The sequence below is a fragment of the Bubalus bubalis genome, chromosome 2 (assembly GCF_019923935.1).
Source record: "Bubalus bubalis isolate 160015118507 breed Murrah chromosome 2, NDDB_SH_1, whole genome shotgun sequence".
NCBI lineage: Eukaryota > Metazoa > Chordata > Mammalia > Artiodactyla > Bovidae > Bubalus > Bubalus bubalis.
The window spans coordinates 36436226-36458296 of NC_059158.1; the positions used below are offsets into that span (position 1 = coordinate 36436226).

The 22071-nt window shown below is 54.0% G+C and overlaps 1 protein-coding gene and 1 long non-coding RNA gene across 8 annotated transcripts in view; one reads left to right on the forward strand and one right to left on the reverse strand.

Annotated features, from left to right (window-relative positions):
• Positions 1-22071, reverse strand: part of FOXP4 (forkhead box P4) — a 52872-nt gene that overhangs the window by 24415 nt on the left and 6386 nt on the right. For 4 of the 6 annotated variants that reach the window (XM_025270206.2, XM_025270223.2, XM_025270240.2 and 1 more), the window contains exon 2: positions 10566-10800. In XM_025270206.2, the coding sequence (XP_025125991.2) occupies positions 10566-10784 (219 nt within the window). In that variant the 5' untranslated portion in view covers positions 10785-10800. Of the gene's footprint in view, positions 1-9457; positions 9611-10565; positions 10801-11552; positions 11909-22071 lie in introns of those variants that run through there. The other 2 variants (XM_044930227.1, XM_025270250.2) reach the window with 2 other exon arrangements.
• On the forward strand, positions 15092-17478 carry LOC123329946. 2 transcript variants are annotated; one of them, XR_006545577.1, is made up of 3 exons: positions 15092-15220; positions 16873-17051; positions 17246-17478. It is a non-coding gene; the product is annotated as an uncharacterized LOC123329946 (long non-coding RNA). The 2 variants fall into 2 exon arrangements; XR_006545576.1 differs by lacking the exon at positions 15092-15220 and adding an exon at positions 16104-16237.

Below are 22071 nucleotides of genomic sequence, written 5' to 3' on the forward strand. Positions count from 1 at the left end.
CCACCTGTGGCCCCCTCACACATCTGCCCACACAAACCCTTGTCTACCCTCAAGTGGACTTCCACTCCCATGCGCACTGCAAGCTGAGCACCACCAAGGCGGCTCTGGAAGAGGGGGCATGGATGCATGCATACTTCCCCCGGCCCCCACTGAAAACACTCAGGGAGCCCACTGTGTACCAAGCGTAAAGGCACACCCGCTTCGCAGACCTTTCATTGAACAGCTGAGCCTCCCAGAGGCTTAAATCTAGTTCACCTTAGGACAGCATCTAAACACACCGTGGTGTTACCTATGGGAATGTGTCCCTGGGAAGAACTGGGGTCCAGATTAGTGTGGCCCTCACCAGCGCTTCAGATCCTAGACCTCCCCCATGCCCTTCTTTCTGCAGACCTCAGCCTGGAGAACTGGCCCAGGGGTGCTTCTCTTTAAGACACATATCAGAAAGTAGAAATCTGACCTGAGTCAAGGGCTCCGAGAGGCTGTGGGAGGAGGTGTGGGGTGGGGAGAGGAAAGAAGGTGGCCGAGTTGTCATCAGGAAGGGGCTCTGCTTCTATGTGCCTCATTTTTAGGGACCCCCCCAGGTCTAGTGACACAAGCTAGACAGATGCTCTATGTCCTCCAAAGGTAGAGATGGGGTAGAAAGGTCAGGGGTCAGGAGCTGACAGCCCAGGCGACCCAGAGGGGATGCTGGTCAGAGTGGTCAGATGCACCCCAGATCTCTAGTAGGAACAGAGGAGCCACATGGGAAGGATTTCCAGGGGAAGTTGGGGGGGGGGGCACGCTGAGCAGTCTCCTGGTGGGGGGAGTGGCCCGGGGGGCTGAATTCACTCCCCACTCTCCTGCTTTGTGGGCCCCCGGAGCATGAAATTACAAGACTTACAGGGAAAAAATGACAGGGCCTCACAATCTCATTCCTGTGAGAACTCCCTGAGGCAGGCCCTCATCACCGCACCGCCCCCCCACCTCCACTTCCCCAACTCCTACCACTCTGAGCTTTTCTCCTGTTAGGCCAGGTGACAGGGGACCAGGTGAGGTTCTAGGCCTGGCCAGCGTGTCACCTCCTCTGACCTCCCAGCCTTCCCCACACACTCCTTCCAGTTTCCGGTGTGCCCGGGACCGTGCTAGGTGCTGGGGAAACAAGAGAAACAGAACATGGCTCTGTCCCAGGGCTGTGATGAGACGTCGGAGGCTGAAGCGGCGATGGGCTGACTGGAGTCTGGAAGGGCAGGCTCACCAGGACTGCACCAGGACGGTGAAGGGAGAAGGGAGAAAGCATAGCGACTCCCACCCCACAGACAACAGAAATGGACAGCGAGTCTGGAGACCTTGAAACCACTTCCAGGGACAGAAAATCAAGTTGTGTTGGGGGTAAGTAGGCAGAGAGGCTGGAGAGCCTACGGGCTGTTCCTCCAGGCACTTCATACATTCATCCTTTACTCATTCATTCACTTTCATGGCCACTTGCCTCGTTACTGGCTTGGAGAAGATTGAGGGGTGACAGAGAAGATGGGGGAGGCCACAGTGGGCAGCACATGCTCATTTCATGGACTTTGTTTACAGCCCAGCCCCAACACTCGACCCAACAAGGGACCTGGTTCCACCTACAGCTGCCCAGGGGTGGGTGATGGGTGGACAGGGGTTTGGGGCCCAAGCTCCCCTCCACAGATGTCCTGGTCATTTATGCTTAGCGCACTGTGATGCTGCTTCATCCTCACCCCCATCCAGACCCCCATCCAGAGGTGGTGCTCCAGGAGGAAGGGCGGGCCAGGTGAGGCCCGTTGGCCCAGGAAGTCCTCCCCCAGGGTGGTCACCCATGGGATCAGGTAGGTCTGAGACTTTCTAAAGCTCCATCCGACTCACAGTCACCACCCTGGCACTACAGGCCTAAGTCTACCCTGCCTGCCTCAGCTAGGGCCTGATACATCACTGCAGACTGCCCACCTCTGAGATACGTGGGAAATGACACCTCCCCCCCAACCTTGACAGATGCAGCCCCACTTTCTCCACTGATGACAACCAGGTCCTGGCCTCCTTGAAAACAGAGACATTGTTAAATGGATCAGTGGGTTCCTGCCCCGGCCACCAGCACCTGGCAGACACCCTTGTGAAATGCACTTGAGTCTAGGCTGAACAGGGAAGGCAGGCCCAGGCTGACACAGAGCTCAGGAGCCAGCATGTGAACAGGGCCTGGCGGTTTTCAAAGCACTTCTACATTTAGGTGAAGCTTCCCAACCTCGAGCTAGACAGGGCAGGTGTCACTGGCTTCATTTGACAGACAAGGAAATTGAGGCCCAAGGTCCCATAGCTAGGAAGTGGAGTTCAGACACCGCTGACTGCCCAGCCCCCCTCTACCCCATGGAGGGATCATCGTGATCTCATGCACAGTCTGGTGAGGCCTACAAATGTGCCTTCCCTGAAGTCTTGGGAGCTTGCAGCTGTCTAGACGTGAAGGGGAGGTACAGCTGGATGAAATGGGGGAAAGACCAAAAAGAGAATCTCCCCGGGAGGAAAGTGGGCTCAGTTCCCCCTCCCTGCAGGCCGGAGATACCCAGATACAGCTTTTGGTGGAAAGAGGCATTTAGGATCCCATCAGGGTCGGAAATTCCCCGGAGGTCCAATGATTAAGACTCTGTGTTTCCACTGCAGGGGGGCAAGGGTTTGATTCTGGGACTGGGAACTAAGATCTCACAAGCCACGTGGTACAGCCGGAGGGGGGTGGGGGGAAATCCTACCAGGGAGAAGGCATGGAGGGCTCGGGGAGCAACAGGAAATTGGGAACCAGTTGGCCTTTTCAAGCTTATTTTCCCTCTCCCTCCACCCCTCAGACTGAAAACCAAATGCCCAGCTCTGTGGTTTGGGAAGTGAGGTGTAGTTTTCCTCTCAAGAAGGCAGCACTGGTCCTTTCAGTGCCTGAACCCTGGTCAAAGGCATCTGGATCTAAATCCTGGCTCCCCCATCTACTGAATGACCTTGGCTAAATCCTGCTCTGAGCCTCAGTTTCTTCCTCTGTAAAATGGGAATAAACCTGTAGTCTGCTCAGAGGTTTGTTGTGAATACATGAGACAGTGTACATGGAGTACTCAGCAGCGTGGCACCCAGCAGGTCCTGGATGGACGTTAACTCCTGGGATGGTGACTAATCTTTCACCTTCCCAGGCAGCTCCTGATCATTTGCCCACTGCCACCAGAAGGACTTGTGAACCAACCCCTCTTCCATCTACACCCACCCCCACTCCCCCTCAAGCCTAAGAACTCAGTCTCGCTAATGAAGCCGAACTCTCCTCCCCCCACTGCCCATTCAGAAGTCATTAGCAGGATCTCCACAATTAGGAACAAATGGTTTATAACGGATGGCATCCAGGGAGGGCTGCGCGGATGGAGAGGAATGAAGCTAGTGCTTGGAAGGCAACAGGGAGCTGCTAGGAAAATAAAAACAAGTCCTGGGGCAGAAGGGTCTCTCCTCTATGGGATGAGACCACACCCTCATTTCTGTCTGGGAGAATTCAGGGAAGGACCAGTGACCTCTGTGCGGAGGTCAGGTGCAGGGATGTTTACCAGTTCTTTCTCCAAGCTAAAGGATTCCAGGTCTGTGTTGGGATCGCAGCCTTGCTGTGTGCGTGTGCATGTGTGTGTGAGGATGTGGTGCTCAGGAAGACAAGCTTGAAGGACTGAACTTTGAGAACAGAGGAGCAGAATCAGACAGATCACAGACCTGGTGAGCTGGAGGGTTAAAGGGTTATCTAGTCTGGTGTTTTCCAAATTGCTGACCTGGCCATGATCTAATGGTGGGTCATAGAATATCAATTGAGAAGGTCAAAAAAAAGGAAAAAATACACACACACATGAAAATATCAGAGTTAATACATAAGCATAAGCATTGTTTCATGAAGCTGTGCTGCTGCTCCAAACAAAAGGTATTTCTTACGACAGATTCCAGCAAAAATATCTGCAAAACACTGATGTAGTTCACTTTATCGATAAGGAAATGGAAATTCAGAGATGGGCAGTGAAGTGCCCAGAGTCATACAGCAGCTGAAGCAGAACCTGAATCCCCTGGGCCTGACATGGGCTGTGAACAGGGAAGAGCGGCCAGGAGGTGGGCAGGCAGGATGGAGGACCCCCAGGAATTAAAACTCTGGTTTAATTCCAATGGTGGCGAAGGGCAGCCAAAATAAACAAAACTGAAACTTTTGTTTGCATCTAGCTAATTTTGGCAAAATTGGGATCTCAACTGTCTGGATAGTTTCAACTGAAAGCTGGCTAGATTTAGAGGAAGGGGCCCTAGAAGGGTGTTTAGGGGGCCAGCCCACCCCAAACCTGAAAAGCCCTCCCAGGAAGGCCTATCACCTGATCACCCGTCCCCCTGGAATACGACTTTTGATTCCTTTATCCATGATTCAGGGAGTGTTTATGAAGTCCCGCAGGGCACTCACACTGTCCTAGACACTGGGGACACGGTGTGTTTGCTTTACCCGGGCTCACATCCTAATCGAATGAGACAGACGCTACAACACAGTGAAGCGAGCTGTGAGATGGTGGCCATGTCGTGCAGGACGGCGGGATGGTTACTTAGGTTGTACGCCAGGGAGGATCCCTCCTAGGACACACTGAGGATGAGGGGGCTACTCTTTCAGGGGAGGGATATATGACTGGAAGGAGCTGGTGCAAGAGTCCAGAAGCAGGCGTAAGGCTGGAGCGTTATGAACCAAAAAGGCCAGTATGGCCAAGCTTCTGAGGAAGTCTCAGGAATGAGCAGCAGCCAGATCACAGGGATGCTGGTTTTTTTATTGCATTCTATATTTGAGGAAAAATTGCTGGAGAATTTTAAGCAAGAACGGATATAATCTCTGAGAGCAGATATCTAACCCACTGCTAGTAAACAGTAGGTACCTAATAAGTACTTGTTGACTGGTACAGGAAACCTCTGTCTACTCCTTGAAATACAAGTCCTCTGGGACCAGAGTGTGGAGGGAAAGAGGACAGGGAGAAGGTTCAGAGGTCAGGGGTCCCAACCACCAAGGGTGCTGACCTGGGGGGATCCAGGCTCTCTACCAGCCAGGCTTTGTCCTCCAGCAAAGAGACATAAAAATGAAATTACGCAGAGAAGGAGGGGCATGGAGGATGGGGGAAGAGGAGACCATAAAACCCCCGAAGTGATTCTACACCTTTTTCCCTTGGAAAGAAAAAAAAAAAGCTTTTTGGGGAAGGCTGTAAATTTTTTTTACACCAACCTCGTAAAAATGACATCGGCACATTCTCAAATTAGAACCATTAAAATGAAAACCAGCAACGCACAGATACAGGCAGGCCCACGTGGGTGGGAGACACTCAGCCCAGTTTTAGGACCCCTTCCCCAACAAGTGTGTTGAGAATATGACCCCTCCAAGGAAGATGATTAACAAAAGAACCCACCAGGGCCCAGAAGGGCAAGGCCCTCCCTAGAAGCCGGCCCTCCCCTCCATTCTTGCCCCAGCGGCATGGGTGCAGCCTCTCGGGGCCAAAACCAGCTCCCCAGGAAGGTCCAACAGTGGCATCTGGAAGAAACTGAAGCACTGTGGGCTGAGGGTGGCGGGGTGGTGGCGCTTCCCCTCCCAGACATGTCCCAGTAACTGGAGTTCTCTGGAAGCGGGTCTGCTCCCAGGTCTGGGTTCAGGGCTGCCGTGAACCCAGCCACTGCCCTCACACTAGCCACCTCGCAGGGGCTCTAAGAGTGGGGTTTGGAGTGGGGGCTGTGCGGGGCATATGGTTCCCTCCCCACCGACTCCCACTGGGGCTCCCGCAGGAGAACACCTAGCTGACCCACTGAGAGGGGGTCCTGGGATGTGCCCACCTGGCTTCAGTCCTTCACCCTTAGAAGAGGAAACACTCACCTTCTTCCCCCTCAATTCTCCCCACTGTCCCCAAACTTGTTATCAGTAAGGACAAGAACTCTGGTGTAAAAGGGAGATGAAAGAGGCCGGGGGATGGGAAGAGGGGGGTCTCAGAATTCCACAGCAGAAGGGAAGCCTGGGGGTACAGTGGGCAGGCTCCTTCCTAGTCCCAAGGAAGCAGGGGCCTGGGGACACCCCTCCTCTACCTTTCTCTCCCCTCTTAGGGAAACTTCCTTTCCTGTTGGACTAGGAGGCAGACATGCAAAACAGGGGGGCCTTTGGCTTAGTCACCCAGGAGGGGTATGAGAAGGGGAATTTGGCCCTCTCAGGACCCTGCCTGTCACCTTACTACCTGCCCCACCTCCCACTTGCCCCCTGTTCCCAGGCAGGAGGGACGCAGGGAGCTTCTAACACTCCCTGCAGCTGTCGGCAAGTCTGGGACCTCCCCCGCGTGAACTTTCTAAGTCTCCCCTCTGAGGAGTGTGGGCCCTGACTCTCCCTTCGGGGCCCCCAGCACCTCCTGGGAAAGGACTCATTCTACAGAAAGAGAAGGGGAGTCTGGAGGGTGTGGGACCGGAGATGAAAGAACGGGATCTGGGGCGGGAGCGAAGACTTGAAGAAATGGGCCCCAGACCTGCAGACGAAAGGCAACTGCTGTCAGCGCGTGTGAGGTGTCTGTGCTAACGCACCTCCGAAGACTCCCCCTTTTCCACCCCATCCCCAGGAGCTGGGGCCACGAGAGCCAGATGGGGGAGGGAAAGGAAAATCTCTTCCATTCTTCCTTCCCCCAACTCCCTGACACTGCCCACCCCCCGTCTCTATGGAGGGGGCTGAGGTAAAAGCCCATTAATGTGCAGAGCCCCCCAACCATTCTGAATCTCCTCACAGGATGTGAACAGGGTGGGATTTGGCCCCGGTTGCCACAGCAACTGCAGTGGGAGTTCCCAGACGCTAGGCAACCCTCCTGTGACCCTTGCTGACCTGTCACCCCCGCAACCAGAGGACAATAGGAGTGGCGGATCTGGAGGCCCCGGACGCCTTTCAGCCCAGCCGCTCTGCCCGCTGCCCGCCCCCCCGCCCGCCGCCCGCCTGGCCCAGTCCTCCTGGCCCCAAGTCCAGCGAGCATCCAGCCTGGCCCCCGAAACCTCCCCAGGCCCTCCACCTCACTTCCCTAGAGCTGCCACATACTTCTCTCAGCTCTGGTTGTGCCCCCATTGGAGAGCCCAAAGGATATTTGTGGAGACCCCCGGGAAAGCCCTACACACCAGGAACGTGTTCATACAGGTAAAGTCAGATTAGGAGAAAATGCAAGGGCAACCTTCAAAGAAAAAATGCCATCCTAGAGGGGAAATATGGGCCAAAGGAGACTTTGGCTTGGTGAAGGAAGGCAGGGGTTGATGGGCAGCTGGCACGCCTGTTGGGTTCAAGGCATCTCTAACAGGATCACTAACCCCAGCAGGCCAGCAGGGTGCTGGGTGCAAAACGAGCTTCCATGCATGTTTGCTGAGTGAATGTGCGCTCCAAGGCTCACCGTCCTCCCCCTGCCTTCTTCTCAGGGGAGATTCACCAGGAGACTGGAGACCAGGTGAAAGCCCCAAGGACAGAGTGGAGGCAGTGTGGCTCTGTCACTCACCGAAATGGGGCTGGGAGGAGGGAGCAGGAAGCTGGGGCCTTGGCTGCTGGACCGAGGCAGGGCAGCCAGACCAGACGGGGACCCTCTCTCCAGTCAGACAGGGCCGGGCAGCCCAGCCCTGCCCCCCACCCCACCCCCTGGCCGCCTCTGTTTAAACAAGCTCTCGGCCTGCTGTTGCATGGAAACCGGCGCCGGCTCTTGTTCCAGAGTGACGTGGCTGCCCTCTTCAGCACTGTTTGTTTCGGCCTGAAGTCCTGTCACCAGCCTGACTTCTGACTCGCCCTGTTTCTCTCTCTCTCTCCTTTGTCAACTCATTACTCGCAAAGGCCAAGACTGCATTTCCAGGGCTTGTTTATCCACAGCAGAGGGGCAGGGACCAACCGACAGATGGACAGACGGACAGAGGAAGAGGAGCCACGGGGGCACAAGGAGGAGGGACCAGGGCGCCACCCGCAGACCCACTCACAGCCTCTGGAGTGGCCACTTAGAGCCGGCGGCCAGCACTGCTTTTTGTTGGTTTGTTTTAAGAGCGCTTTTAGCCTGAGAGTGGAGAGCTCTCATTCAGTCACCAACAGTGGTTTATTTAGCACCTAGTAGGCGCCAGGCCTTGCTGCCTTGGGGACTGAGAAGTGTGGTAGGAGCTGAGCCCTGCACGAGGAAACACTAGGAGCCGGGAGAACCGAGATCTACATCCCTGGCACCTGGACAGGTCAGTGGGGCCTCTGGCTGCCCCCTTATCCGTGATGTGGGAATAACAACAACACAAACTTCCCACAAACAACAACACAAAGGTAAGGGGATTAAAGTCCCAAAGCATCAAACAGAGGCACAGAGTTTTTGTTTGTCCTCCAAGGACTTCCTGATTGGGGTTGAGAGGGAGCAGGCACTTGCTGGGCCCAGCCCTCTTCCTCCATTCACTCTCCCAACAAAGAGTCAGAGACATGTGTTGGGGGGGAGGGGGTAACCAAAAATCGTTACCCTGAAGCTCCCCTCCCCAAAGCTTCACTCATATATTGGAGGCAGAAGGATGGCCCACAGAGTGTTTCCTTTTAATTGACAATTTTATAATTTTAATTTTGCAGGGTTCTTTTCATAGTTTGGAGCCAAGAAAACCTTTTTTAAGTCTCAAATATTTTCCTTGGCCCTAGGCACTACGCCCGTAGTGAGCGCAAATGGATAAACCAGCCCTCCCTCCGCCTGCCTCCAAATCTCCACCCCAGTTTATTTGTGAAACAGATATAGGATTTTCCAGGACTTTGGGATATTCACCAAAACAAACAGGGATAACTGGAACGTGGAATATAGATGGTAAAACACGGCCTGACTGCAACGCAGAACACAGAAACCTGATCAGTACAGACAGTCCCGTCTCTCCCCACCCCACACCTCTACCCGCTTATCCTGCTCACTGGTGCTCAGTCTTCTCTTTAAATAATTTTTTAAAAGAAACTTTCCCCCAGCCTTCCCTCCACTTTCACAAATTTTCATAGCTCTGTCTGCCTAGAGGTGCGAGAGGAGAAGTTTTCACCCATACAGAATGGATGGCCTTGGAGATCTCCGTCCTGGTGTAAACCTGTTATTGTTTTGATAAAGGGTAGGGTTCTGCCCTTTGACCTTCTGTCCCCCATAGATGGTACAGACTCTGTGGGTCTCTTCCCCAGGGAACCTACTTAGGCAAGCTTGGGAGATGCCAGCGAACTCCCAAGGACCATCTCCCTGGAGAAAGGAGACAGGCCTTTTCTGCTCAAGTTTCCACTGTGTGCAAGAGGAAGGGATTTTTAAAGTCCTCAATTCTGTTCACACCCGTATGGATCAGTCACTGGGGGGAAGGATTTCACACCCAAACTGCATCTGATCCTAACAGTCCCTGTGCTTCAGGTGCCAAGAGGCCAAGGCTCAGGGAAGCCCAGGACTGGCCCAGATGGACTGCCGGGAAGGAGAGGTGGAGACAGAACCTGGGTTTGTTCATTTCCAGCTTCAGTCCTGGCTAACCAGCTCGAGAGTCGGCCTTCAGACAGTGCTGCTTCCAATCTGACCTCTGGCTTCAAGTGTGGTGGGAAAGGGCCCCTTAGGGGCTATGAAGTGGGAGAAGGAGCCTCAGGGCAAACCTGGGGGAGAGCAAGAGATGATGGAGCACACACCTGTGCACACAGGGCAGGGAGGGACACAGGCAGGGAGGCACGTGCAGGACCGCCCCCCCGGGGTAATGCCACCAGCAGTGATTTGAGAAGCTAAGTCAAATAAGAGAAGGAGCATCCCAAGGCCAGGGCTGGCTGGGCTGGTTCTCCTGAACTTGTCAAGCGTGATTTTCCCTTTTTCCCGGGTGGGGCTGGGAACTGGGGCCCCTGCTCTGTCATAACCCAACCAGGCTCCCCACCCTAAGGCCTCCTGATCCTCAGAGGCTGGTCTTGGACTCCTGAACTCTGCAGTTTAGGGTGGGAATGATGAAGGGGGAAGAGGGAGGAGGATGCAGACAGAAGTTTCCAGTCCAGGCACTAGACCTGGAGGCCTGCCTCTGCCTGCTGCTCGTGAACTCCTCCCAGGTGCGCTGACCCCTGGTGCCTGAGTTGACTCACAGCTTGGATCAGGGGCCCGAGGCAGAGGTGCAGGTGGGGAATGCATTACAATACAAACAAAGTAAAGCTACCAATGTGTGCAGAGACCCCTAGGCCACAGAGGAGACACCCAGAGCACGGTCTCCCTCCCCCAACCCTGTTAACTTAGCCAGAGTGCAGGAGAGCCCAGGTGCCCGCCTGCCCAAGATGCACCCCCCTCGAGCCTGCTGCCCAGCCATCTGTTTGCCCTTGTGGGCATTTCTGAGCCTAAGGCCGGAGATCTCAGGGCCCCCAGCCACACCACCCTTTCTGGAAGGGCTGCTCTCCCCTGGCCTTAGTGATCACTAGAGGAGGGGGGGAGCTGAGGGTGATCCCTGCTGGTTGGACCTTCTCAAGAATGTTAAGGTAAGGCAGCTAGACTCGGAGCGGAGGCCCCCGGGGAGCCAGGATGTAGGAGCAGGGGTCCGGCATCCCTCCCAGGTGGCTGGGGAGGCGTGCCGGCTCCTACCTGTTGCTGCTGGAAGTGCAGGAGCTCTGCGGGACTCATCTCGCCGTTGCTGTCTGCGCCCACTGCCGAGTCCCTGCCCGCACCGCCTGCGGCAGGGCCCGCAGCCCCGCCGCCGTTACTGCCGCCGCCGCCGCCATCGGCCTGCCCGGAGAGGCTGCCCACGCCGTTCTGACCAGACGGAGCTGACCTGATTGTCTCCGAGGCGGATTCCACCATCATGTCGCTCTAGCGGGACCTGGAGAAGGAGGAGAGACGTGGGGGAGGGGCTGAGGCGCGAAGGCCTGACTGCGGGCCCGCAAGGGATGCCCCCAACACCCCCGTCCCCAAACAACACAGCCCCACCGAGTCCTGGGGCGGGTTCTCCCTCTCAACTTCCTGGAGGTCGACCCTGGGAACCCTGCTGGGGCGCAGACCCTCCTAATGTCACCCTCCCCCCAGGCCCAGGCGAGGGCAGCTCCAGCCTGTAGCTGAGGCGCCCCCATTGCCCCATATTTCCTCGAGGGGGCGACGCCCCACCCCCAAACCAGTTCAGGCCTCTCCCTCCAGGCTAGCATGTAAGGCAGAGCCAGGGTCTGCAAGGACTTAAAAGCAGGTGAGGTATTCACTGGGAGCCACCATATTGCCTCCCCTCAACACCTGTGATGGCCGTTGTGTTTATTTCCCCCCAGACCTGGAGCTCCCCAAGGGCAGGGCCTCCTTTCCCGGCTGCAGCACAGGCAGCTGCCGTCTGCCCAGCTTCCACTACTGGATGCCAGTCCCTCAGCTGGGCCTGGAGCTGTGCCCTGGGACAGGGGGCAGCCGGTGGTCCAGCATCCCTGACCTTCCATTCTAAGGCCCTCAGCCCAGCGCCTGGCCCAAAGCTGATTCTCAGTGTTTACTGTCTCTACAGGCACCCGGACCCCTTCTCACAAGAATTGTGGGAGACCGTTCCTTTCGTCCTGATTTTACAGATGGGAAACCGAGGGTCCAGAGCGTCAGGAGATTTACCCAAGGCTGAGCCAAGGCCTGAATCCTGTGTCTTCTTCCCCCATGTCCCCAAATTGCCTCTCAAGCAGTGGCAAAAACATGCTCAGAGGGACAAGAGGGTATGACTGGGATGGTCAAGGCCAGCGAGGAGGGGGCCTGCGGTTCCTTCTGTATCTCATGGAGGGTGCACTAGCTCAGATACCCGTTACACAGACCGAAGCAGATGGGGGGCTTCAGTGGGCAGAGCTGTTCTCAAAGGCTGGGGTCTCCAGCTATTGCCAAAGCCACAGTCCCTTGAGAGGAACACTGATTTCAGCCAACAAGACACAGTTGGTACCCACTACTGATCTCTGACAGGAGTCTTAACCTCCCTAAATCTCAGTTTCTTTGTCTGTAGAAGGAATTTCTCCCAGCCTTAGAGTCCCGTGAGGAGTAAATAAACCAGCACACACAAATCACCTGCAGAGTTAAGGTCCAACAAATGATCGGTCCCTTCTTCACCTGCCCTCTATTTGTAAGGGTGAAGGCCCTGGGCTCGGAGAGGTCGAAGACTTGGCCCAGATCACACAGCGATCAAGGGATGGAAGCCAGTCGGTGATCTTTCCTCCCCTTCTTGATTCCCTTTTGGCCTTTGCAGACCCCACAGACACATGGAGTCCCTGACCCCATAACCGGGTGCGGGTGTGCCTTAATAGACCAATGGCTGGAAGAGACTTACTGCCTTATTTTCTTCTCCAAAGAGGCAGCTCCCAAATTCTCTTTCACTCTGGAAGAATTCTTTCCCGTCACCCTACTGAGCCCCTTGCTGTTTTTGTCCCCACTGTCAGAAGAATGGGAAGGACAGTGAGGGTATGGGGGGATCTGGGGGGATAGAGCACTGCTGAGGGCCCATGGGAAGGCCACTAGTCCACGTGTGCCACATCACACTTGCCCTTGTGACTACCTGTGCGGCCTCCTGGGTGACCCTGCGCTGCTGGAGTGTCCCTTTTTCTCTGCGTGTTCCCAAGGGCTTTTTACAACCCACCCCCCAACCCAGCTGCAGCTCCCAATCCTGGGTTCTGAGAGGAGTTGGGCTGGGGGCAAGGGCAAGGTTGGGGGTGACGGTTTGGAAGAGATTGAGCACTCGGTCTCAGGCCTTAATGGCCGTGTCAGCCCGGGGGCCAGTGGCTGCCAAATGATGGATGGCATGGACACCATCCTCCACCCACCAGAGCACAGGGCTCCAGCCCCCTCCCCACAACCACCCACTTCAATTCCCCCCAGCAGCCTACAGAGCACCTTCCTGCACTCAGGCCTGGGCACCCCTGCTGCTACCCAAGGGGGAGGGGGAGACAGCAGGGCCGCTCTGCTCTCCCTCGGCCTGACCCTGGCCCTCATTCCAAGTCTAGCTGCCCTGAGATCTGAGAACTCCTGGGCCCCTGGGGACAAAGACCAGAGCCCTAGGGGTATGTGTGTGTGTGCACAGGAGAAAGGAGAGAGAATCCAGCAGTTTCTTCCTTGGGGTAAGAGAGAGTGCCCCTCTTCCCACACTCACACACACCATAAAGTTGATCAGACAGCAAGTTTGGAGAAAAGGAGAAAAAAGGAAGGAGGATGCAAACAGAAGTGTCCTCTTCTTTTCTTTTTTATTGGGGGGGGGTATATAGAGCGACACCCAGCGAACAACATAATTGCTGCAATGTGGCGTGTAATAATAGCTATTCAAGCGCCGATCATTCATATTAAACAGGGTGAAGCAAGCCTCTCATTTGCATGCTTGAGATTATATGCATTTGAAAAGTCATTTCCGCAGGGTGTATGAATGGCATTAATTCCCACGTGGCACTCTGCTCTGCCCCCTCCCCCGGGCCTTCAACTCCTTCCAGGCTCCTGCCCGCCCACCATCAGGAACCCAAACCTGCAGGTGGGTGCTCCCAGGAATCTCCACACCCTCACCTCTGCCCTGAGACACCTGCCCTCCCGAGGGGAAGCACATGGGCAGAGGGCGGCCTCATGCCTGTCTCTCTGCTGGATGATGTAACAGCACTGGGGTGTTCCCTGCACTGTGGGTGAGCAGGTTCTGAGTGCCTGGGGCCCAGCCAGGTAGGGGTGGGGTGGCTGGGGTGGGGTGCTGGAGGCAGGCCTTGATATCAGTGCCTGGTTCCCATAAGGATAGGGGAGAAAGCCAGTGTCCATGGGAACCTGGACTCTGGCTGGAGGAGACAGGGGCCTGAGTGTCAGGGCGCCTGAGCTCAGTCACAAGCAGCTGTGAATCCTTTCCCTTCCTCCTCTACACCTCCGTTTCCCTGTCTCTGTGTGGCGAGGTGGTCCTGAAGGTCTCTTTGGACTTGGAAGCTCCAGGAATAAAACTCCCCAGTGTGTGGATAAGAAACCACCAAGTTCTAGTGGCAGCTGAGAGACACGGAGGGTCCATTTGAATCAAAGCTGTCCCTTTCCCAAAGGGAAATGCAGGCCTCAAAATTCCCAGTGGAAACTTGGGCTGCCTGCTGTGTTACTGAGGGGGCCCCTCCAAGAGCCCCCTCCTCCGTTCACTCCCACTCCTCTGCCTCTTTCCACACACTCCCCCCTCTGCCAAGCCAGCTCCAGCCCTGGGCACCCCTGTCCTCAGCAAAGAGCTCCTGACTGACCACCTGCAGGAGCCAAGAGGCGCTCTGGGAAGGAGACCATCTGGTTTCAAGGGCCAGCTGGGTGACCTTGGGCCAGTCACTGGTTGCTTTTTTTCCCTTCAAATGGACATGTAAGGAGAGGGAACAAGATCTTTCTAGGATTCCCTAAAATTGATTCGGTCATGGCCAACCCAGCCTTCCCTGAACCCTCCCCTGCCGCAAGCTGGAGGCAGCGCGGAGTCATCCCCTGTGCTCCAGGATTTCTCCGTGGGGTGCTGGTCCTACCCTTGGGCAGGTCCCGGTTTCTGGTCTCTGGTCTCTCAGGGCTCCCCTGGGGCGCCAGGGCACCTGAGAGCTTCTGGCCAGTTAAGGAAGGAAGGAAGGAAGCAGGGTCAAAGCCGCAACCGCCTCTTCCGCTCTGGGGGCGTCTGCGGGGCCGCTGGGGGCTCTCCCACCTCCCCTGAGGCTCCTGGCCCTTCGAAGGACGCGGGCTCGCAGCACGGACCGGCTTGGATCGCGCCGAGCCCGCCTCTGTCCCCTCCCTGGCCGGAAGTGACGAGTTCCACCCACCTTGGGGCCAAAGGGAGGACCCAAAGGTTAGGATGCTTTCTGGGGGGGGAGAGGAAAAGGAACAGGGAGCCCCACACGCAGAGAAACCTTTTGTGCCTTTTCCGCGGGCCCATATGGTGTACGGAGTATTAATTACCGTAGCTTTTTAATTAACAATCGCTTAATCTGAGCGATTGCCTTGACACCCTATGCCTCGCCGCGAACCCGCGCCGCCCGCCCTGCCAACTCATCAATTAATTTTTATTGACGTTTTCTTCCCCAAACAGGCACAATACCAGGGTTTTCCAATTAACACCTCCGCGATCTCTAATTAGTGCAATTAACAGACTGATGGATGCCCGGAGTTTACCCGCAAGGGAGGGAGGGAGCGAGGGAAGGGGCGGGGCAGCCCCCAGCGGCTCTCGCTAGGGGCCGCGCGCGTCAGGCAGGGTGAACACGTGCATGCGCGAAGCCGGAGAAGGGGCGCACCCCCAGCTCTCAGGGGGAGTCCGGCTGGTGGGGGCGTGACCACAGGTAACCTGTACCCAGAGCAGTGGTGGTGATTTGAGTTGAAATAGCAGACACCGGGGTCCAGCCCTTGGGAAACCTAGAATCTTGTCAGGGGGGCAGTTGAAAGCCTGAGACTAGAAGTTGCGAAGCTGGCTTCTAGCCCCACCTCTGTCACCAATTTGCAGTTTAACTTAGGGCAAGTTCTTCCCTTTTCTTCTCTGTAGGATGATGGGGGAAATTGGACTAGATGTAGCTATCTGTTTACAATGTATATAACGCTATCAACTTCCAAGAAAGACTGGGAAGCCGACTGCAATAAAAGACAGACAAAGCTACTTAAAATATAATACCATGGGGTAGTACAAGGGAGAATAAATGGGCCAAGACCTTAAGCCAGAGGATCTCAAACTTTGGTGCATAAGAATCGCCTTGGGGGGCTTGTTAAAATACAGATTACTGGGCCCCCAGCCTGGAGCTTCTGATTTTAGGCCTGGAATGCCCTGAGAATTCATTTCTTAAAAGTTCCTAGGTGATGCTGATTCGGCCTGTCCAAGGCAACAGCAGGGCTCCAGCGACAAGCACTGGCTTCAGTTATGAGCTTCCTGGTGGCCAAAACGAGGTGATTTACCTCCAAGATCGTTCATTCATTCAACGTGGCCAAAGCCAAGCACTGAGTGAGGCCCTATCTACAGGATACTAAAACTCCGTCCTGGCCCCCAACTGGCTTACAAAATTCAAACAAGCCAGCGTAGGTTTCATGGGTGTTTCGAGGGCAACTGGTAACAATGGAGGTACAATTTCACCTCCCTTTTTTCCTGGGTAAATTTGGCATTTGTCTTTTTGAAAGTTTAGCCAATAGTGTGAAGTTTTGGCCACAAAGTCATTCTTCTCTTTCTGATGCTGCCCAGGAGAATATTTCACCAGCAACGACCCTTCATCCATTCATTGGTTCAACAAATATTTAAGCACCTACCCACGTGTCAGCCTGTGTGTGTGCAGACCTGAGTAGGCCTTGCACTCCGGGAGCTATGTCCCCACAAGGTGAGGCAGACGATAAATAAGGACACATGTAGATAAGCTCAATAAAACAAATTCTATAAATATGAGTACAAGGAACAAATAAAAGACTCAATTTATATGGAGGGGCAAAGAAGGCTTCTTTTTAAGAACTGGCATCTATACTTAGAAATGAAGAATAAGCAGGTATCGGTCAGGCAAAGTGTTCATTGAATGCAAGGGGAACAGCATCTGCAAAAGGCCTGACTTCACAAGAGCAGTCACTGGTTTCTGAAGACTTCCTTCAGAGCAGAGAGTCTTTGAAATGGATGCATTTCTGGATAATATAAAAAGACATGGGACATCCCTGGCAGTCCAGTGGTTCAGATTTCACCTTCCAAAACAGGGAGAGCAGGTTCAATCCTTGGTTGGGGAACTAAGATCCCATATGCCTCATGGCCAAAAAATCAGAACATAAAACAGAAGCAATGTTATAATAAATTCAATAAAAGACTTTATAAATAGTCTACATGTGGGGGGGGGGGGACTTTCAAAGATAGGTTCTCATAAGGTGCATTTAGAGAAAAAAAAAGCCACACATAAGCAGGTACCATATGGAACAGAGCATGGGACTGCCTTTTATTTCCTCCCTTCTCTTTTTCCTCCTCCTCCTCCTCTAGCTGTCCTGCTATCAGATCCCACTTGTGTCAAGGGATGTAAAGCAGAGGGCTCTTCACAACAATGAGCGCTGGCATTTCAAGCACCTGAAGGATACTTCCCAATCTGTCATCCCAAGGCCTGGGGATCCCCTTGCCCATCCAGCTCAGACCCCGAAGGCCCACTGGCTTCGGGCCACCAGGTGAGAGGAGGGCTCCTGCAGGAGCCCTGGGGGCCTAGGCCTTTCCTCCCAGCCCCTCATTGGACCTCCTACCTGCTGACCCTGCTCTGGTCTCTTATTAGCTCTGTAGTTAAAACATGAGCAGTGAGGTCACCATCTGAGCCTTGGTTTCTTTATTTGTCATGTGAAGCTAATACAGTAACCCTTCCTTACAGGGCTGCCGCGGTATCGCTGCCTGAAAGTATGCAGAGAAGGCTGCTTACTCCTGTTGTGGGGGCCCAGCAAGACCAGATGCCATCCCCTCATCCCGGCCCTGACGCTGGGGCCCCACCCATTCCAGGCTCGTCCATTTTCACTCTCTTCAGCACTTGAGGAAAGTGAGATAGAACCCAAGGGTTAGAATGTCTCTGTAGCTCCCAATCGGGTCCCCAAAGCAAGGTAGGGTGATGCGAGCCCCATGACTGCTTGGCGCTCTGATCAGCCTGGGCAGTGTCTCTCCTCAGGCTGAGGGGGCCATCGGATCTCCAGAAAAAAAGCTCAGTCCCTCTCCAGGGCCCTCCCTGGACTGTGGGACGCTCTTGTGTGGATCAGAGTCTGGCGCCCTGGGCTCCCTGCTAAAATTCTCGCTTCAGCCTAAGAATCTCCCTGAACGGCACACTGGGAACTATCTGGTGTCCAAGTTCAGGGATCATTTGAGACCTCTTCTTAGCACAAAACCTCCAAGCCCAAGGAGCCAGTGCCCATGCCAGGCTAAGGACGTGCCTCTTAGAAGCCTGTAGCCGCCTCTGATTTGGAAGGTGAGCCGCCATCCCGGGGTTCTCTGTTCTTGGTTCTCCTCCAAGTTTCAAATAACTTTATCTTCTAATCATAAAAGTCGGACATCTTGGCAGAAGCATGTGAAGAGGAAATAAATGAACAGTACCTGTAAGTCTACCAGCTGGAGAGCTAGACTTTGGGGCCTCACCCCTTTCAGTCTTGTCCATTTTCTTTCTCTTTGGGCATATAAAACTTCTAAAACGTGAGCTTGGGTTCATAATCTGTACATGGTTTGAATTTTTGTTTTCCCACTCACCACTTACTATCATAACCATCTCCACATGACATCGAATATTTTAATCAGCAGTTTTTAGTTGTCACCGAGTTGTTTGAATGACGCTGGCCACAGAGGGTAGTGGCATTTGGGCACACAGAAGTGAATAAAACACAGCCCTTGCTGGGCGGGAGGGCGGTTCTAGTTTGGTGGAGAGAGACAGACACAGGCAAACACAAGCATTAAAAAATATCCATATCTATGCTCTGTGTGCTAAGTAGCTTCAGTCATGTCCAACTCTTTGCAACCCTATGGACTGTAGCCCACCAGGCTCTACTTTTCCATGAGATTCTCCAGGCAAAGAATACTGCAGTGGATTGCCATGCCTTCCTCCAAGGAATCTTCCTGACCCGGGGATTGAACTCCTGTCTCTTACGTCTCCTGCACTGGCAGGTGGGTTCTTTACCACTAGTGCCTCCTGGGAAGCCCCCACCTGGGCTCTACCCCGGATCAATTTAATTGGATTCTCTGGGAAGTCAGATCTAGGCATGGATAATTTTAACAGCATTCTAAATTTCTGGTACAGCCAGGGTTGAAAATTGACTACACAACACACAATTTTACCAGTGTTATGTTCAGCAGATACTGGAGAAGGGGGCTGGCTATGGATGCCTCGAGGGAGGCATGGATGCCTCGAGGGAGTAGGATGCTCCGGGAAGGTTTCCTGTAGGAGGTGACTTCTGAGCTGAGTCTTCAGTAAGTGAAGCCTGGGCACACAATTTGTGAATATATTTTACTAACAACTATTCCACTCACAGAGTCCTTGAAAGTTCTTTCCCATGTCCTGTCACACACAGGCACTCACTGTGACAGATGAAGGAACCACACTTTGAGGAAGTTTAGTGATGTTTCAAGGTTTCTCAGCTGCTAGGAGTTTAAGCCAAACTGAAACCCTACAGCTCCCAAACCAGAGTTCTTCCCTGGAATTCCATCTCAAGGTGGCAAAGCCTGGAGGGCGGTCACTGGAATTTCCCAGGAATCTGAACCTTTCCTCACCACCATCACCATGCCCCTGCCCCTGCCCCAGCACACTTTTCACTGGCTCCCACCCCAAAATGCTTCCACCAGGCCCTAGCAAGGTGGCCTCCCTCAACACTTCTTTCGAGTACCGTGACCAAAAGAAAGAATTAACAATGAGAAAAAGAAAAAAAGAGAACCAAAGAGCCCACTCCATCTCATTAAGAAAGTAAACATAAGAGCCATCTAAGTGTCTAATTAAGCTTCTAATTAGTCCCTGCTTGTTACTAATGCAAATTAGATTACTCCGCTTAACTACAGCATGTCCACAACACCCTTGTTAATTGCGGCCTTTTGAAATTAAATTACTCCCTAATTAGCATATCAAAGCCATTGATTCGGAGCTGGGAAAGATGAGGGCAAGAGGAGCCGAATGCCAAGTTTGGTTAATCAGAGATGGCTAATTAAATAGTGCCGTCTTGCGTGGGGGGCCTGCTGGTTAAGGGGTGGGGTACTCACCCAGGACCTGAGAGGCCATCTGGAGCCTGGTTCTGGTAGTGCCCTTGGCACCAGGGGGCTCCCGTGGGCACAGGAAGGGCTCCTGCCAGCCTGGGACAGACCAGTGGTCTGGCCTCCTCTGGGCCCTGGTCCCTCTCTTTGTCTCCCCTGATGATATCTAGCAGTGGCATTTATAGAAATCTTGGGTACCAACTCAGAGGCATCCAAAAAACACATCCATATTCAAATGTGCAAGATACAGCATCCTTCCACATCTTTCTCCCTGTTCCAGGATGACTTCCGGAAAGGTTACTGCAGCCCAGTGCTTCTCTAGTCCCCACCTGTGGTTCCATTCTTGGAAGAAAGTCTCCTCTCCCCCACCAAAAAGTACATTAAGTTTCTGTTGGGGATGGCAGGTAAGAGGGTGATGACTTTCATAGAGGGGTTCACCTGGGAACGGATGGGCTAACTTCAGCTTAGAACAGACCCCTCAAGACGTAAGACCCTAAAATTCCCTCCGTGGTAGAAAGAAGGGGAGGAAATTCATCTACCACCATCAGTTCTTAGGCAGCTGTGCAAGAATTAGATGTGGGTCAGGGTGTCCTTAAAGGTCTTCTCTGAGCTTGTACAGACCTTGCAAAGCCTCTCGGACACCCGTCCTGCCTAGCTCTTCCTAGAATACTGAAGTGAAAGTGAAGTCGCTCAGTCGTGTCCGACTCTTTGCGACCCCATGGACTGTAGCCTACCAGGTTCCTCCATCCAAGGGATTTTCCAGGCAAGAATACTGGAGTGGGTTGCCATTTCAGCAAAATCTCCATGACAAAGTTGCTCCCCAAGGGGGCCAAGTGGGACTCGGAGGGTACTCAACCCCAGCCCATCTTTACCCCACAGAAATGCAGGCTTCATGTTTGATAGTGTTTGAGTTTTTCAAAAGAAGCCAAGCAGGGATATTTATGTGAAATTTACCACTGTAATAAACCTTGTGAGAGCCAATAAAGGGGTGAAGTTAGCCCAGCTGTGATCACAGTCCTACGGCCAGCATTCTAGAGGGGCAAGTTCCGGTCAGCTGTGTGACCCTGGACAATCACCTCTCTGGGCCAGGGGACCTCACTTGTTAAGCAAGAACAAGGAGAGGAGGTATGTGAAATGGCAAATCATAGTCCCTCAGTCAGGGTCCGGTGACCACCTCGTTCCACTCTGTACCTGCCATAATCCCTTCCCAGACTTGGGATGTCTTCTAGAACCTTCCTCCTCCATCTTCCGTGCAGAAGGCAGAGTCTGACCTTCTAGGTCTCTTTGGCAGGAGGTACACACCTGTGCCCTATGCTGTACATTTAACAGATCAGCCCTGGTGGGGGCAACAAATCTTAAATGCCTCATCTAAAAAGGACAGAACTTTCACAAGAATAAACTCTTGGTGACTGACGGTCCCTAGCCTGGTCGATCAATGTCTCCTCTGCCAACTAGGATGTTTATCTGTGTGTATACGATTCTGTCCCTAGATCTTCCTAGCCCGATCCTCCTCTTCGAGTTTCTCACCAGCAGACCTCGAAGCACACAGAATCAAGGTCATGGCCAAATTTCTAAAGGGTTTGGTTTTGCTGATGAATGCAGGGATCAAACCGGGCCCAGGGGAGAGGAAGACTGCCCCCTCCCCCACCAGCTCAGAAGGGTGAATCTCAGGTAGTGTCCAGTCCATGGGTAACCATCCAAGCCAAACTGGGCTAAAGGCCCATATCAGTGGTTTTATTTTAGAAAATAAATTTCAAAGCAGGAAAATAGAAACAGGGAAGGGGTGAGGCTGTCCTGGTGTGAGGGGGAGGGCAGAGCAGCAGCACACAAGGGCCAAGCTGCAGCCCTCCTCGCTGAGCTCTCTCTCCCAAGGAGATTCAATTAATTGATAACAAGAGGCATCAAATTAATTTCTGGAGGATGTGAGATTCTGATGAAGGGAAATCTTCGTAGATGGGGATCGGGAGGGAGGGGGCACGCAGTGGCCCCTCTAATCAGGCTCCGCTGCCTAATTGGGGGGGGGGGGACTTTTCTGGGCCGCAGGGTCGCTGCCCCGCGCTCCACAGCGCCCCTGTCGGGCAGGACCCGCGGAGGCGGTGGAACAAAGGGGACCGGTCTCCTCTCTCACCCAACTCCCAATCCCTTCATTCCACAGCTGCAGGAAAGTGGAGAGCATGGAGAGGGGAGTGTGGGTGCTCCCTCCCCAGCAGTACAGTCAGGAAAACCGGGGCTCAGAGAGGGAGCATCATGGTCCATGGTCAAGGTTGCAGAGGGAATGAACAAGCGAGTAGTGGCGCTTACCCGAGCCGCTCACCAGGGAGTCTCAGACCCACGCAACCCAGACCGGCCCCAAGCTCAAGGAGGTCAGCACAAGGCGTGGGAGACCCTCCCTGTAGCTGAAAGACCTGAGGCCACCCGGCCCCTCTTCCAGAGTTCCCTGGACCTCTCAAAAGCCCCCAGCATCTTTTCGGAGAGGGCCGAAGA